The 19146-nt window shown below is 42.7% G+C and overlaps 1 protein-coding gene across 2 annotated transcripts in view; it reads left to right on the plus strand.

The window, feature by feature from the left end:
* cdh13 (cadherin 13, H-cadherin (heart)) overlaps positions 1-18730 on the plus strand; it is a 453601-nt gene extending 434871 nt beyond the window's left edge. For both annotated transcript variants that reach the window (XM_035419934.1, XM_035419933.1), the window contains one exon: positions 17743-18730. In XM_035419934.1, the coding sequence (XP_035275825.1) occupies positions 17743-17750 (8 nt within the window). In that variant the 3' untranslated portion in view covers positions 17751-18730. The remainder of the gene's footprint in view (positions 1-17742) is intronic.
* Positions 18731-19146: the final 416 nt, after the last annotated feature.

The following is a 19146-nucleotide window of genomic DNA, read 5'->3' on the forward strand; positions in this document are numbered from 1 at the left end:
TGAGTGGAATCGTCATTCTGCACATATCCAGACATTTTAACCAGGTTGCCCCTTGAACCTCTCTCACAATCTTTTGCTTTTTTAAAGGTCAGAATTTTTTTTTTTTTTTTTGCATGCATGCATGCATACACTTGACATTAACAAATATAGCAGAGATAAAAATTGGAAAGCTCGGGTATCTCAGTAATGAAAAGACACAGCCTGACAAAGGGGCCCATCTTTTTAAGTGTAAATGTTCAAAAAGAGAAAATGAATTCCAAGCTTATCCAGATGGATTTACAGAGCTTACATGGATAGCCTCAAATGAAAATAAATTTATAAAAGAATATAACCATCCTGAGAGAGACAAAAAAGAAAGTACCACAAAAAAAACAATTTACAAAAATTCAGAAAATGGACCACTTGTCATATTCTTTCATTTCAAGTCAATGTCAATGCTAGTTTTTCTACATCATTAACATCACACATTGTCCTGTTCAGAAAATGGACCAGTTTTCCCATTCTTTTGACAGTTTGGCATTGTTAGTATGCATAAAATTCATTTTTCTTGTATTGCACGATGAAGATGAACTTCGTCAGTGAAATTGTATTTTGAGATTTATGTAGAGAGAGGAAGGGATAAGAAGGGTGGAGAGAATAATGTGGTTCATGACACAGCTTTTCTGTTGTGGTCCCTGAAACTCACCAAATATTCTCTAACCCCCTTCACAACACTAAAGTCCTCTTAGTGTTGAAATACAGGCAGTCCCAAAGACCGAAACACTTTCGCTGCACCATCTGGGAATAGCACCATAGCAACCATAGGCGCTGCCAGGGACTGGCCAGCTTAACTGCCCTGATTGACCAGGTTTATAGTGGAGAGGCATGAGCCTGGCACAAAAGCCTGTAATTTTCTGGCTTGCTGCACAGTCTAAGCTACAATATATGACCAAAGGTATCTGGACACCCCTTGGCCTGGGGCTGTTTTTCATGGGTTGGGCTAGGCCCCTTAGTTCCAGTGAAGGCAAATCTTAATTCTACAGCATACAATCACATTCTATACGATGCTGTGCTTCCCCAACAGTTTGAGGAAGGTCTTTTCCTATGCTACCAGGCACACAGCAAGGCTCTATAAGAAATGGCTTTGTCAAGAATGGTGTAGCCTGCACAGATCCCTGACCTCAACCCAATCCAACACCTTTGGGATCGATTGGAAAGCTAACTGTGAGCCAGGCCTACTCGCCCAATCACTGCCCGACCTCACTAATGCTCTCCTTGCTGAATGAAAGTAAATCCCTGTAACAATGCTCTAACATCTAGTATAAAGCCTTCCCAGAAGAGTGGTTGTTGTTATAGCAGCAAAGAGTTGACCGATAATGGCCATAATTTTGGGTGACATGTTGGATGTCTTGTGCATATACTTTTGGCCATGTAGTGTTCTTTCACCCTGGCAGCACACAGGTGTATTTTGCAACCACAGTGAGTACTTTCCAAGAGGCGATTCATCACCTCCTCCAAGGCACCTGTCGTGCTGTGTGAATCAATCTAAGTGATCTTTCTGTCACATGTGCACTGATTTTGATGTCAAACAGATGTCAAGAACACCAGAAAGCTTTGTGAATCACAGAGCTTAAAGATTTGAACTACTTCGTTAGCTAGCATCGGTCTGTCTGTTGCAACTTACTGTACTTATCTTACTGTAGAGTTTGTACCATTCACAAAATCTGATTCCGTCAGTTTAGTACTGTTGCATTTGGGGAAAATAAGGAACTTTCTTCCTATCCGTTTTTGTATTTTTACCATTACTGGATCAAAATGAATTAACAAAGTAGATTTTATTTTACCTTGTGTGGCAAAGTCATTAATGCACTTTTTTTTTATTTAAAAAAAAATCCATTCATGTTGGTCAGAATTGCACATGAAGGGAAGGAAAAGATTCACATTTGAATAATAATCTGGAGAACTGACAGGGATTCTTTGAACAGAATAAAAAGTAAGATTTTAATACACAAAATTCATAAAGGCACCCTTTTCAGAAGGTAAAGTGTAACCTCTTTCTCACACACACACACACACACACACACATACAATAGGACAATAAGATATATCAATATATTTACACGCCTCACTTAGTAACACCCCTGCTTTGCTCTTTAAGATAATTACAACGGGGTTCTTGGTGGTTTAACTGTGAAACTGTTGGAGTACTAAAGTGTACTGTCATCATGTGATTCAGCAGTAAACAACACCATATGATGAAAAAAAAAAAGTTTGGTCTGAATATGATGGATCCCATGTGTGACAACCTTCCTCACTCAACAGTCACACGATTTCTCATGATTTTACCTTTTCTTTGTAAATCTCAGACCAAGGTTGTGATTCTGTCTCACACACATTACATTTAGCCAGTATGATGACATATCACTTTGATGCATTGGTAATGAGCACAGGTGGGTAGATGAATGTGTCTATGTAATTTTGTGTCTGGTTGATCTGTGCAGAACCTCAAGGACTCAAGGACTATGCGTGTAGGACTATTGAACATGTGCAAAGGTAGCCTTTGTGTTTACAGGGCTATCGACCAAGTACACACAGGAACCCTACCTTTAATTTGCAGCTGTATAGTTTGAGCATATACAAAGCCACTTCCTGTCATTTTCAGGGCTATTTTGTGAGAAAGTACTGGAGCATTTCCTGTTTTTTACATTATACATGCTGAGATTTTATATTTGTAGTGATATTGATTTTGTACATAGAGGGGATTTTTCTTGTTTTTCGGAGTTAATGATCAATTTCAAAAGCTAGTATTGATTGTGTGCATGCACAAGGACTTCCTGTATTTTCAGGGCTATTGATCTTGTGCAAATAGGTCCACTTCCTGTTTTTGCTGGGCTGTTGATCTTGAGCACACGGTACATCGTCATGCCTAGCAAACAGAGTTTTTTGTCCCTAACACATGAGGGACAATACCTTTCCACTGCTTTCAAACTGAAGTTTCACCTTCCCATGCACATCCTTGAGCTTGAAGACAGGAGTGTAACTGTCACTTCACTTCTGAACTGGCATCTGTGATGCTTCCAGGCAGACTGCAGTGCCATAGGTCAGGGCTCTCTTACGCCGAAGAGTTCACTGTGGCAAACTGTGAAGGCGAATAGAGAGCGCAAACATTCCAGAGCCTTCATGAATTAAACTGGTTTTGGCTTTGGCTGTCTGAAGGCTTAGAACAATAAGTCTCCCAGTGTAAGACTGTTCCCGAATCGAACAAATAAATTATCATCTCAGCTGTGAACTAACCCACAGCCTCTGGGGTGTGATATGTAATCTTAACAACAAGGGAGTTCTTTTGTCGACATTGCGAGGGCATCACCCTGGCAACCGTGTTGAACTTTATAATGAGCTCGTTTTCTGCTTGATGAACCAGCTGTATTGCGGTTGGGAGGCCATTGTTATGCATTTAAAAAAATATTTTATGAATAGCTTATTCTGCTTTCATTCTCATGTAATCTTTTGCATTTAGGTCTTTTTTTTTTTGCAAATTAATATTTTTTGGGTGTAGAGATGGGCATTTCATTACCCATTTCCCTTTTCTTTGCCATTTCTGCAATGTCCTCAGTTCTTAATGCTCTCTGTGACTTTTCAACAATTTTAGATGGGTACTCTTAACCTTAGAGTAACATAGCCTGTGACCCCTGGTGAAAATTCCAGCTTAAACCAGCCTAGGCTAGTCTAGCTGGTTTTAGCTCTGTTTTCAACACTTTTAGGTGGTCAACCATCTGTTCACCAGCTAACCAGCCTATTTAGTCAGCAAGTCCACCAGTTTGACCTCCAGCTTACTTTACCAGTTTAACCAGATTTGACCAAATTTGCCCAGCTAGAGTCCAGACTTGACCGGCCACAGACCTGCTATGACCAGCTTAAAGTGTCAAAAATACAGTTTAAACCATTTTAAACCTGCTCAGAATCCCTGCTGGAATTTTCAGAAGGGATTTGTAACTTGTAGGCTATTAGGATATCGTATTTTCACCATATCGCCAGATGCTGGGAGAAACAAAGTGTGACCATGTAGATTCTAGAATGCGATGGGATCAAGATTCCAGTCCTTGTCAGTTGTAATTGAGTTGTTTCTGAGCTCCCCTTCCCCCGTTACGGAAATTTGTCCGTGATAATATGCTTCATCACAGACTCAAACATCGCAATGCAGCCCCCAGATTTTAAAGAAATAAACTTTAAAGAAATTAAAGTGGACGGTAGCCCAACCCTGTTTTATTATCTATCAGTTGGCCTAATGCAATAGCAGCATGATATGTGTCACACTCAGGCAAAAAAGCATACTTCCTTTCCATGATGGAAAAAAGTGATTAAATATGCACTATTCTTTTAATGCATCTTAGTGGTATTTGTTCTTGTAGAATTTTTTTAACTTAATTTTTTTAAAACTTCACGTACGTGTTGCTGTCGCTGCAGTCAAACATCTTATTTTAGTTATTTTGCATATGAAATACATTAATAAATTAATGTTTTTTTTTACTTAAAAAACTGCCACTTTTATCAGTTTTATGTGATTTTCATCAACTTTACTGTGACTGCTCTGTGACTTCAGCCAAATATGTAGTTGACAAACACCCTGGCTTAATCATACTGTATATATTATTAGGCATATATTATATATGATATATTGCACCATGGGGTGGTGTTAAGTGATGTTATATTGTATATAGGCTATTATAGTAGTCTATAAACACAGAAAGCATATACACAGCGCAAACAAAAATGTTCATGAATCAATATAAATATTGTGACTAAAATATTAAATGAAACTTAAACGTAGAATCAAAAAAATCCTTATGTGGAGTCTAAATGTGATATACAAATTTGACTTAAATCTCATATTTCGACATAATTTCAAATCAAATCAAAGCAACTGAACACTCAAGATTGTTTAGAATCATCAACAGCGGTCAAAGAACATCGGTGTTGGTGGGGTGAGGATCCTTCTTGAGGACAACAATATTGAAAACTTCACCACTTCACTCCACACAAGTCTCAACTACTGCTAAAATAGCTGCAGTTTGCAGAGCAAGGAACAACAAACTGCTAAAGCTGCCATGTAAAAATGAATGATATAACTAAATACGTTAGTTCACATGAATTTATTTTCGTAGTCATTTTTCTCAGAGTACTGTATAGTGCTGAACAGTCCTTGTCTTTCAAGCACTCGAGTTCTCGAGTACTTGTGTCCACCCCACATTTGTATCTCTCTCCACTGTGACAACTGTACAAGGAGCACTGCAGAGAAAGCATTTGTACCACATGTTACCTCGAATATACTCACGTTTATATCCTCATGGTAATATATAATTGTCTCACTGAGATTTAACATGTTAAATCTTGAGTCCTCAATTGAACACAAGGTGGATCCACTAAACAAACTAATGACTCGTTTTTTTGTTGAAACAGCTATTTAATTTGTTGCCTGCTGTTTTGATGTGGAATGGGAAGACTTTACATAATAGCTTCACAGGATATATCTTCATAAAACTCATCATTTTCAGTCACAGTTTTGATCTAAGCTAGGCTTTAGGAGTCCTGGTGTTCTTAAAACAATCCTCATGTCCAACAGTCTAAAGCAGAAAGACTGGTGAAGGCTAATTCAGGGTTCCACAATTATTGAGTACAGACTTTGGTTTGATGGCCAGCCAGATCCGCGAAACAGAATAGTGACAAGGCAGGTCCCCAGTTGTTGCGTTGCTTGGTGCAAGCAAATACTCAGGGCACAAGGTCACCAATCCGTCACCCCTTATTCATCCTCAAGGATCACAGGATTATCTGACGTCAATGGTTCTTGAACCTGACAGTCAGTCAGTTCCAATAAATGTGAATGGATATTGCAGTTTCCAGGTTCCTCATGAGGCCTCAATGGTTTATTTATCCAGGCACGTCAACTGAGAGCTCAATTCACGTTTGCCGTGAGAACACAGAGGATCAGTGTGGACTGGGATGAAAGGGATTGTGTAGCCAAGCAACTTTAGAGGATAAATTGGTAGCCAGATGTTGAGAGCCAGTTTTTTTCTGTGGGAATTTGATTAGGTCACCAGTGCTAACATCCTTGCCATTTTGCAAAATGTGACTACTGTGAATCAGTACTTTGCTTCAACATCTCATCCAAAGCACAGGGTCATCTACAGTACGGAATCAACTTTGAACCTACTGTAAGGGTAGACTCTTGCCCAAGTGGTTCCCCATCTTAATACTGACCCATCCCACAGCTACTTATCTTCAGCAGTTATGGCTGCTAATGCTATAGGACCAGGTCGGAAACCCTTTTCCTGGGGGTGTCACAGGAAGAGCTAGTTTTCAGTGTTACTCAGCACTGAACTGATTAGTCATAGAAATGGACTAACTCAGCACAACCAGTGTATTGGGTATTTGAGTGAAAACAAAAAATGGCAGAACCTGTGACTCTCCGGGGCTCCCCTGCAGACCGACGCTAAACAACTACAGGGCAGATTGTCTGTCACCAAATTCTCTGAACGTGAAGTGCTGTCAGGGTCTTGTCTCTGTTGTATGAAAATGCAGGTGAATTCTGTTGCATCTGAAATTTGTCGTCTGTGATTAGCTTTCTGTTTTCACAGCATCTCTGCTCCTACATCCAACATAAACCAGCAGGAATATAGCGGTTTTTGTGTCTTCGTTCTGGAAAAGCAGTGGCAAGCTTCTCTTCTTGATCTGGATCTCTACCAGACTGGGCCCCCTCAGAAATATCACAGTTTTAATATTCACACTGAATAGAGAGTTGACCTTTGATAACAACATACAGTGCCCTCTAAAAGTATGAGAACATTAGAATGAAATTATTATTTTTGTAATGTACTTGAGGCATTTGGATTTGGATGCAAACTCAGCTGTTTCTGTAAAATGGTAACCATATATCTATGTAAATACCATAAATACCACTACAAGCTGATTTTAAAAAAATTATTTTGATCTCAAATCCAAATACCTTAAGTATGTAGCAAAAACAACTCATTTCACTCTACCATTCCCATACTTTTGAAGGGCACTGTATTGTTGTTTTGAAGCCTAACGTTATATACTTCTTGTTTGTCTCTTGGTATGTGAGTGAATGTATTATGTAATTTCACACAGTTATTACATTTGCCTGAAAGGATAATCACAGTTCCACCCAAATATCTTAGGCCATTTTGTTTCACATTAGGACGCTATTAGAGTAACGGGGAGTTAATTTCAGAACCTGTTAGGGAGTGCTATTTCCGTTCTCACAGACTACAATGCAAGGAGTGATATTCTTGACTAAACCATTAACATTAACGCCAGCATTCATTTGAGGTTCAATTTGAAAAGCCCACTACTGTGCCATTGTGATTTATTTAGTAAATGTAATTTGTAATGATTACCCATTTACTCCCCATCTTTTCTATATTGTTTTTGCTCATTCAGTCGTTGCTATACTGATTGTGTTTGTTATACTCTATAATTGTTTATTATTCATTAAATCACTGTTTTGTGTTATTCAAATGTGTGTAATTGGGAGTTTTCTCAATATTTCCAGGCTCCATTGACTTAGAGATGCAGTTCAGTAATACTGATGTAACAGTATCATTTTGAATGGATTAAAAGCCAGTTGGATCGTGGCTCTGCAGACTTCTGGTCATAGCCTGCTAATGGCAGAGGCCAAGCTTGAGTCAACAAGGTCTCATCTGTGGGGTCCAGTCTAGTCTTGTGGAACGTGCTATCACTACCTGAGCTGCTCAGTAGCTATTTAATAAAAAGCCTTTAACGTAACTTCCTGCCCTCTCTCTCTCTCTCTTTCTCAAGGTTGACTCAAGGTTCAATATTTTGCATTATATCCCAGGCTTTGTAGTTATTCTACTGCACTGGCGTGGCAGAGGCATTGGTGGTATTGCTTTTGGGCATTATCTAAAGTAGCCACAGCTCCCCCGGCTGTGGCAGCTGGGCACATGTCTAGCATGCCTAAGCAAACTGCTCTGTGATATTGGTCTCCACAGGCAGCCGGAATCTCGCCGTGGTAGCAGGCCAGCCAGCGAGGGGCTGTGTTTATTGTAATTGTAATTGCTAGTTTATTGTAACCTGCAGAGTTTCTTTGCATTATGTGGAATTGGCTCTCATTTGCACTGATTGCCTATGCTATTGAGCACGTAGCATATTTTACTCATTGTGGTACTCATTGTGTATGCTTCGTGCGTGTGTGTTTGTGTGTGTGTGTATGCATGTACAGTATGTGTGTGTGTGTGTGCATGCATGTGTGTGTATGCCTCATGTGTGTATGAGTACATGCTTGTTTGTGTGTGTATGCTTGTGTCTGTGTTTCTGCATACTGTGTATATGTGTATGTGTGTGTGTGTGTGTGTGCACGCATGTGTGTGTATGCCTCATGTGTGTATGAGTACATGCTTGTTTGTGTGTGTATGCTTGTGTCTGTGTTTCTGCATACTGTGTATATGTGTATGTGTGTGTGTGTGTGTGTGAGAGAGAGACAGAAATGTGTGTGCACAGACGATATGCAGTCAGTTGGCATGCCCAGGGCCAGTCTTACAGGCTCCCTCATTATCAGGCTCAGTGCAGCCATACAGAAAGCAGTTCCTTAGGGGCCCATTTTCATGTCGTTTGAGGGGGTGGGGGTTGGGGTGTGGGAGGGCTGGTATAGGGAGAGAAAAGGCCTGCAGATATCATTCCAGCTGCCTTACTGCCAGCATGAACTCTGACCACTGTGAAGGACTGTAAAAAAAATTACACCCACACACATTTATACACGCTCACATACATGCATAATGTATAGCCTACCCTATATCCACTGTCAAAGGATAAAAGTAATCTGGGATTTGCTGTCTCAGGTTCTTAAATCATATGTCTAAACCTTAAGGATATGACAGATACATCATGTGTGTGTGTATATATCTGTCACACAGTTTAGAATGAATCCCAGGCGCAAATCTCCTGGCTTACCAGGCAACAGGTTTGTGCCTCTCGCAGGGACCATTTTAGGAATGGAGCAGCCTACCAGCTCAGAGCAGGACTCGGGCAGAGAGATGCCAGGACCACCCACAGTCACACTTCAGGAGTGTGAAATACACAAAGCCACCTGCTGAGACCAGGAAAACTGATTTTCACCAGAGATGTGTAGTATATCATATCATATCAATCGACCGATTAACCACAGCCCTCTTTTACGAGAGCAGGTGTGCGCACACACATGCACACACACATGCACACACACACACACACTGTAAACTGCAGGAGAATGTGTGTGTGGGGGGGGGAGGTGTTAAGCCTCCCCTTCCTTTCCCTTTCTGGGGGCACTGTGTGCATTAGAAGGACACGGCATCCCAGAGGTACCCCCCACCTAAATGAAATTAACTTCGGGGGAAAATATCAATAAAAGGCCATCATGAATTACACCTCCCTCCTGCATATCATGGCCTGGCTGGGGGGAGCTGACAGCCGGGGTTTATGTAAATACGTGCGTTATCCTCCAGAGAGGGAGAGTGTAGCTGCCTTTGATTAGCGGGCTTCAGTGTCTTTATTAGCCGGGGTGAATAATGCGGGTCTGAGCGCTCGAGATAAAAAGGGAGACGAGGGAGGACCGCTGGGGTTTCAAAGACACTGACATTTCCACCAATAAACACCCACGCGTGCGCTCATATGGGCTTTCTCTTCCTCTCTCTCTCTCTCTCTCTCTCTGTCCGTCTCTCTCTCTTTTTCTTTCTCTCTCAATTCACTTCAATTCAGTAATGCGTTATTGGCATGACTGCATATGCGCAATATTGCCAAAGCAATTCACAATTAAACGATGACACAAGGGACATCTAATTAATACAGCGGAATAAAATATATGAATAAATATTAATTCATTAATAAATAACCAAATCCAAACCTACAGACAGTCTACAGTTGAATGACAAACTTTAATAAGGACAGTAATAAGAACTCGCTCTAATACACACACACACATTCATAAACACACATGCTCTCTCAAACACACAAATACATAATCTTGCATACATTCTCTCTCTCTCATACAAAGCTACATACATACACTGTTTCACACACTTACACACGCTCCCACAGACTGTATCTATTTTATACACACCAACACACATACTCATTCCCTCTCTCTCCCTCCCTCACTCCATCCCTTCCAGAAAGAGAGGAGAGGTCTTGTGGCAATAGAGCCTCAGAGTCTTACTGTCGGAGTCGGGATATTTATATAAAGCATACTTCAGCATATTTGTGAGACTGCAGGATTTTAACCTGCTAAACGTACATTTGAACACTTGCAGACAAAACCAATGAACCAGGTGGGATTAATGTGGTCTATGAGACTGTTTATTTGTCATGGAGCACTGGTGGATGCACATTAGAGAAAAGCGGTCTAAGATGGCATTGCTATCTTTAAAGATTCTCAGCCTTGATGCAGGGTGGCCCTGGTATCTATAAGAGCTTCCCAGTCTGGTCCTGGAGGGCCGCGGTGTCTGTCGGGCTTCTCCACCCTCAGCCCTGGAGCACCGCAGCGACTGCAGGCTTTGTCCCAGTCAGGCACTTAAGCACATGAATCAATTCAGCTTCGTCGCGACGTTGGCTTCCTTCCACGGTCAGTGATCTGAACTCCTCTTTCGCCGTCATTATGGATGAGTGCTGAGAAGCTCTTTCAGAATATGCCGGTGAATCCGGCACATAAAGGGACAAGGGCAGATCTGAGGTCAGTGCAGCAAGTGCTCAGGTGAACTGATCATGCCTCTGAGGACTACACGATGAAAAGCTCTCCAGACATTCTTTGCCTCGTCAACAACTGATCCAGGATCAGCTTATCCAAACCTAATCCAAACAGCCGCTGACACTGATTCTATGTCAGTCCAGTGGTTTAAAAATATGACAGGGGACCAGTGCTTGACATTAACTTTTTGGCTCACCAGCCACTGTGGCTAGTGGTTTTCCAAAGTCAGTAGCCACTGAGCATTTATTTTCACTGGTCAACCTATATGCACTTATGTGGACATCTCTTTTTATGCATGCATTTATGTGGACATCTCATTTCATGTGTGTATGTGTGTGTGTGTGTGTGTGTGTATGACAGAGAGAGAGAGAGAGAGAGAGAAGACCAGTTATAATCACTAGCCTACACTTAACAAAAGCAGAACAGGCTATCTTTAACAAACCATGCGCTTCAAGATGTTTTAACTTACTAAATCTGCACATTGCAGATCTTTGCCATGAATATTCTCTAAGTGTCAGTGTGGAGAACGAAGAGTACATGTATCCACAATGACGATAAAAATGTGTGCGAAGGCGATAAAACGTGTGCAATTCTGCATTTCAAATAAAAATGGCTCCATCATTGAGGGATTAAATTGAGCGTTATGTCAATATAATGTGCTTGTATTCATTTAATAACTTCAATGTTGAAGCTCTGCAGATGCACTTTTATTAATTTTTTCTCTTTTAAATCATAATTGCAAAATACCACTGGCAGTGACAGTAGGCTGTGTAGGCTCACCCATTGTATGCCACAGGGTTAGACTCTATGCCAAGAAAAGCCTACTTTCTTCTTTTCTTTTTTGCTAAATAAACTAAAGTGACCCTGAAATCATGAACGTCCATTTGTCAACGTGTATGTTCCTTTACCAAGCTATTCTTGTTTTCTGTGTTTGGTGCAGTAGTCGTTGTCACGTGTGTGTCTTCCAATTACAACAGCAGAATCTGAATCTGTGTTCTCCCCTAGCGTGGTGTCACGAACCAAACAGTTTAAAGCCGCAATGTGCATAGACAGTTTGTATGCTGTGCTGAGTTTGGCAGTAGTTCGATTTCCGTCAAGTTCACCTTTTTATCAAGTAGGCCATACTGCCAGCTTGACCGAGGAGGCAAGGCGTGAGAGGGCTTGGACTTGGTAATGGTATGAGCACGCTGTGTGCACCTAGCGCTCATGGAAGTTGTGGTATCACGTAGTATCACCTAGAATTGACTCAATTATTTCAGATGCATTTTGTGAACTACAATGATTTGGGTTTTTTTTTTTTTTTTTTTCATAGAAAATGCTACCAAAAGGTCACCCGCCAAAGTGGCTTGTAACAGTGACGGAGTTACACGCCACTGCCGAATTCTGCCCGCATTTGGCGGGAGGCGGGTGTGAATGTCAGGCCCTGCAGGGGACCCTTAGAAACTCAGTTTTGCTTTGCAGTACCCGGGTCTATCACGGTGAGGAGGAATTCAAAGGTACATTCCACCCACCCCAGTCAGAAACAGAGTTAATTCAACACCAAATGCACGCATTTTTTAGTCACTTATGTACTGTATAAATGTCTTGTCTACGGTCATTCAGACTAAGGGGAACTGTCTAGGTCACGTGGTACCTTAAGGGCAAACAGTGTTATTTTTTCTGCATGTAGATTCCAGGCTGATTCTTCACCCTGGTTTTACTCATCTGATCTGCCAAGGCCAGCCTGCTGGAACATCATTTCAGACATCCAATTATTTTAAGAAGAAAATGTTTAATCTGCTGCTCCCGCCAGTGCATCTTTGTTCAAGTTTTTTTCTTTTTTTTTTTTGCTTGTTCAGAGCGATGGTGGCGGGGTGCATTCGTGCATTTCTCTGATAAGCAGTCCAGTATTTTTTTCTTTACTGTTTCGATTCTTAATAAATTGGGTATTCAGGATTGCGGAAGGTTCTGATCTACTGCGCCGTTTTCCAAGTTGTGTTATAATGTTTTTGTGCTGTGCGTGTGTGTGTTCGCGCGTTTGAGGAAGTAATGCAGAATAACAATGCTGGGCCCGCTCAGGTGACTACGGGGGAAGAAGAAGACCCGCTCCGCCGGAAACCCGCTGGTCTTTCAACACGGCGAAAACGAGAGAGGGGGGGAAATTAAACAAAACCAAAGAGGGGAAGAGAAGCGTGAGCGATTCCTTGGGCCTCTCGGGGGAGTGCAGAGCGCTCACCATCTGGCTGAAGTCGCGCTGCGAGAGAGGGAGCGCGCGTGGGGGGGTGGGGGGGGGGGTTGTGTGTGCGGGGGGGGAGGAGGGGGGGGGGCTTTGGAAGGGGGGGGGGGCAGGTCGTGCCAGGGGAGAGCGGGGAGTGAGTTATCTTGTTTGCCGCGACTCCACATGCCAGCCGTCAGAAGCTGTTTCTCACCGTCGGAGTGATGGTAATTAGATCAAACAGTTTCCAATCTCGTTCCTCATCTCCTCGCTCCGTCCGCGCTGCCGCCCGCTCCCCGTTCGCGGCGAAGGCGAGTCGAGCCCCGCCGCTTCCTCGCGGTTCTCCCCCAGGCTTGCCGTTTCGTCCGTCGGCTCGCGTACGTTTAACGAGTGAAGGCGTATAGATTTTGGTGGTTTTGTTCGTTAGCGTTTTCCTCGCTCGGTTGGCCCTTGGAGTATAGACGAAGGCGAGAGCGATGCGTTTTACCTTGCCGCTGAGCCCAGCACCTGACACGGTTCCACCCGTCCGACACGCGAGCGGTGTCTCCCGTCTGTTCCTGGACCGCGTCCGACTCCGGATTGGCCGCTCGGACCCTCGAGCGGCTCGGCTGTGGAGACGGGTGAAGCAGCCGAGAGAAGGAGCCCAATCGATGGCTTTCTCCCATTAGGCATTCCCCCCCGCGCCGAGTCCCTCTTCGATCCCCCTGAGCGCCGGGGCACCGCGCTCCAATTAAGTCTGGAGCGTCTCCAAACATTTTCCAAAAAAAATAACGCCTCGCGATCTCGTTCGGAGCGGTCCAGAGCGAGAGGGAGGCGTGTCGCTCGTCCGCTGCCAGGCTGGCTGGCGCTCAGAGGAGGGTTCATCTGAGGCAAAGTCCTGGAGGAAGAGGGAGAGGCGCGATCTCCTTCAGGGCACAGCAGCCACCCAGACCAGGGTTCATTTCTGAAACAAAGACTTGTGCTCGGGCTGCGGTTTAGCCTAGCGGTTAGGGAAGGGGGACTATAAACCGGAGGGCTTCAGGTTCAAATCCTCTTTAAAGGAAATCTCCCGTGCACCCTTAAGGCAGGCACTTAACCGGAATTGCCCTTGTGTGCTGAGCCGAACGGATGGGTGGTACGTGCAACGTGAGCTGTCTAAGTGCTGGATCTGGCCATCTTTCAATGGGATGAAAAGCAATCCGGTCGTGACAGAGTAGGGCTTTCGATCCGCAGCACCGAGAGCCATGCTCTGGGCTGAAGATCGACTCGCTCAGAGCACACTTAGCGATCGCGGCTCTGCGCGTGCGTCGCGGCTTGCGCTTCGCGGGCCGGATTCGAGCCAGCGGCCCCCACTCCTGAGGGCCTGCGAGGAGAGAGCGATCTGCCTCGCGCGGTCCCATCCCAACATCCCGCGGGTTTTCAAGGAGCGCTCGAGCTCAGTCCCACGCTTGTTTCTGAGAGAGCCTCTGGGCCAGGATGCTTCCAAAGCACTCGACGTGCATAATTTCCGCCTTAAGTGCCTGCATTTATCTGCTCTGCACAGTTACAGTGTTGCATTGTTCAGCATTCAAACGGAGTGAGAAATCTCTACTGAGCCGTCTATCAGAAGCCAGACTCAGGCCTATGGTACAGCTTCTCAGATGGTCCAAGCCCACAGGGTGCTGTACGAGTGCCTGTGTTTTCTGTCTATTCCGAGTTTAACTTGAATGATGAATTGCATAGAACACTGAGTGCTTGTTTCCCTTGTGTGTCTGGCAACCCACCTCAACTCCTCTCATTATCCACTAGTATTCTTGACCCACAGTTGAGCAACCGCTGGCTTTTTGTAGACTCTGGTTAAGATTAGGGTGTCCTCGACAACTGCGTAAGCTACAGGAGGCTGGCTCCCTTAGGGCTCATACTGGTCCCCGAGTTTAAGGATCTGTGGCGAGGCAGAACGCCACATTTCAGACTCAATAGGGTCTTTGAGCCCCGCGATCTGGAGCAGAACCCGTCTCCATTAGCAACAGGGGCAGCGCTCATCGACAGCGAACAGCACCTGCTCTCCAGCCAGCGTTCCGCAAATCCTGCAGCACAACGCCTGCAGGGTGGGAAGAAAATTAATGAATTAATGAAAACAGGTGTTCATAAACGTCCCCCAGTGACAGACAGGGGAAAGGGATCTGTGTCTGGCTGAGAGAGGTGTCTAAAGGATAAGAAAGAGGGAGTGTATTATTATTATTATTATTATTATTATTATTATTATTATGTTTTATGCTTAGAAAATGTTGCCATATTCACTCATTCTAACATTGAATTTGAATTTAAGTTTTCTCATTATTGAGAGAGCGAGAGAGAGAGAGAGAGAGACACGTGGAGAGAGAAAGAGACTGAGACCTTGTAATGAATAGACCTTCATGCTGCTGCTGCTGTGTTTGTCTTTGGACCAAAAATAAATGCTTTGGTGGGGAAAGTGTCTGACTGTGTGTGAGTGTGTGTGTTGGTATGTGTGTATGTGGGTGTGTGTGTTTGCGAGTATGTGTGTATGTGTGTGTGTGTGTGTGTGTGCGTGCATGTGTGTGTGTGTCTGTCTGTGTGTATGTGTATGTGTGTGTGTGTGTTTGTACTGGAAGAATCCCTCTCTACCAGTTAAACATGTTTTGGTCAGTCACAACTTGAGCAGCCAATAATTGTGTATTATGCACATCGGGAAATATTGTGGCATGTAACCAAATATTTCGCTCCAAAACATTTTTCATATTTTTGTATTTTTTTTATACACTTTGTGTACGCCTAAAAGTGTTTATTCATTGATAAAGGAAAGGGGTGCTAAAATTAGCCATGTTAATATTTTATTTCATATTTGAGGCAATTTGTGTTTTGTTTCATTATTGCTTTTGATGCTGTGAAATGCTTTGGCAACACATTCCTATTTATTCTCAAGCCAGTAAAGAAATCTGAAGCTAATTCAACTGAAATGCAGAGGAGGTAAAAACAGTGAGCCTGAGTGGAATGAGTTACACTGGCCCTGCCCCATTGTGAGGACTGATTACCGTGAATTATTTATTTATTTATTTATTTATTTATTTATTTATTTATTTATTTTTATTTATTATTATTATTATTATTATTGTTGTTGTTGTTGTTGTTGTTGTTGTTGTTGTTGCTGCTGCTGATGCAGTTGTTGTTATTTCAGGTAATAATAATATTTTATTTCTTACACATAATGAAAGGCTGTTACAAATAAATAAAAAATTACAATCAGTAGTGATGTGGTTATAATACATAAGCAAGTTAGGAATAAGTAATAATTAATGACCTAAAACACAGAACGTATTTGTATTGATTCAGCTATTCATTATTGTAGCGTGCTGTGAAATCAACATACTGTATAAACATGTCAGGTAGTGCAGGTTCATTCAGTAAGTGCCCTTTCAGAAAGATCGATACACTGCTGTGAATAGAGAGGTGCAAACAGAAACATAAAGCACGTAGCATAAAGAAATATACCAGTTGGCAATTGCATGGAACCGTATGGTACAATTAAGAATTTGTTGGGTATTTACTAAAGTGAATTATTTAAATACAGACAGCCAGCCACAGATGAGCACTTGATAATTGCTAACCACAATATGGGGTTGGCACAATCGCAGACTAATAAAATTAACAACATCAGTGCGGTGCAGCAAGCTCTGAAATTTGGTTTTAAAACCCAAACCGCACACCGTGCAAAATTTCCCCACCCAACATTTTTGACACAGGTGTCTATCAATTGGTTATCTCTGTCCACTTATTCTCTAACCGTGGCAAAGATAAACCTACTTTTTCAGATGATTTGCCATTTCATCAAGTGATGGCAAAGTGAGGTTTCATATTGGGGAAAGAGCAGAGCTCCCTTGTCACTTATTTGGACCAGTCATGGAGCCCTGCTGTGAAGAGCAAAAGTTCTTGATTTGTTCAAACCTGTCAGTGATTGACAGGCCGTGTTCACATCTGCAGAGTGACAGGCTGCTGAAGTTGCACATCTGTGGAAAGGTTTGGTAAGCAGTAGTTTGAGTTTAGTACTGTGGAAATGAGAACTTATAAGTGAATTAAATATAGCTATGACTTCACACAGCAACCACTAATATGATCAGTTTATTGGTGGGTTGGACTGCGTATTCCTTCACTTTGTCAATGAATTCTATTATGACTTGAAAGTCTCCATCCACACTGATGCTGCTGGTTGCCATTGGCTACACAAACTGTCCCAACCGGGTCTTTCAATAGCGTGGGAACTGCAGGTCTGACTACAACATGTGGCAATCAGGGGTTACAGGAGCTGTTTTTCATCTGCCTTGTCATCCAGGTGAGGGGTTGGGGAGTGACTTGTAAAGGCCATACATTTTGATGACTCAGATGGAGCGGATAGTGTCCAATGGTGAATAATTTATGAATGGGGACATGGAAAGGCTTTTTATTTTAAATGAACTTTTATTTTCAATTCCTCACTGGCACAGGAGAAGAGGTCTGTCTGTTCTGCCGTGTCTAGTACTGCTTCTGATCTACCGTTCAGCTCAAAAGCACCTCCTTAATTAACATTGAAAATTGATTACAGCTGATCTGTGCCAAACTTTTCTCCAGGCCTGGATATATATATATATATATATATATATATATATATATATATATATATATATATATATATATATATATATATATATATGTGTATATATATATATATATATATATATATATATATATATATATGTATATATATATATATATATGTATGTATATATATATATATATATATGTATATATATATATGTTTTTCTAATAATATGTTCTTCTCTCTTTCTCTCTCTGTCTTTTCCAGGCCTGTAAACTGCTTCTCTTCTTGTGACACTGAAGAAACACGTACACACACCCCATCTGTCCCCTCCCTCCTTCCCCACACGCACTCACACCATCAAAATAGGATGAAGGGAGAGAAAAGAAGGCTTCTTACCATAAGAAATATAAAAACCGATATTTTATCATTTAGACCATGGCCTTTTGAAGGGTCCTGTGTACCGAATCTCCAGTCTGCTCTCCGAGTGAGCCTCTTCGCTTTTGTGCCTCCTTTTTCTCCCTTCCCTCCCAGTGCCCCCGTCCTGCCATCGATTCGTTCTTCCCTCCTTCCCTTCCTGTCACCATTCCCCCCCCCTCCAAAGTGCCCTACCCTCTCCCTCCCTCCATTCCTCCTTTCCTCCCTCTGCCCCCCGTCACCATCAGCGATATCTCTCCGCCCCTCTGTGAAAGGACTCCGCCCAGCTGAACTACCTTGCCCGTGCGAACCTCCCATCCTCTCAAGTCTCTCTCTCTCACTTTCTCTCTTTGTCTCTCTCTCATTCTCTCTCTCTCTCTCTCTCTTGCTCTCTCTCTCTTTCTCTCTCTGTTTTACCGGCTGGTCAAGGAAACTACACAGAACTCCAAGCTGCCAAAAGCAGGAAGCGAGAGACTGTTTCTGGCGTATGTCTGCAGTTTTATTTTTCCTCACAGACTACTGTGTTTGATCTCATTTTCTATTCTAAAACGGAAGGATAATAAAAAAGAGCCTCGTAGGTCTTCGGTCGTGATGGTTTTTAAAGGCTAGGTGGTGAAACGATGTCTCATGTGTGGTATTTATTTTACTTTTTGTTTTGTTCGTTTTATTTTATCCGGCGTCGGTTTGTTATTGAGTGGAATACTGCATAGCTTCTATAGTAACGGTGTGAAACCTGAAGAAAAAAAAAGAAGTACACTGTATTTTTTTCTTTTTTTACTATGTTAAAAAATATATATATATTAAACATTGTGTACTATGGACTGCAGACTAGTCACCCCCACCCCTCAAAAAGAAAAAAAAAATCTTTTTGCAGATTTTAGGCACTGTTTCTAATGTCGTTGATGTTTTTTTTTCCTCTTTTTTGTGGTATATGCTCTTGTGGGGACTTGAGGGTGTTTTTGGTTCACGGTCTTAGATTAAATGCCCCACAGGTGGTCTGTGTGCCCTGTGTTTCATGGCTTATGGTTCCTGCCCCTACAACTACCCACCTGATCTCCTACCTCCCCGAACCCCCCGCCCCCCCAATCCCCCAACCCCCCCCCCCCCCCCCCCCACAGTCGCACTATGAAATCACAGGAGGCCGTTGGTTTGGTGGTGGGTTCGGAGCTCGTAAAAAATAAACGTGTATGGAAAATCCCCCGTAAGTCATGAGCAAAGAGATCAAAACAATGACGTTATGAATGAGTCGTCTGT

This window comes from Anguilla anguilla, chromosome 5 (assembly GCF_013347855.1).
Source record: "Anguilla anguilla isolate fAngAng1 chromosome 5, fAngAng1.pri, whole genome shotgun sequence".
NCBI classification, from domain to species: domain Eukaryota; kingdom Metazoa; phylum Chordata; class Actinopteri; order Anguilliformes; family Anguillidae; genus Anguilla; species Anguilla anguilla.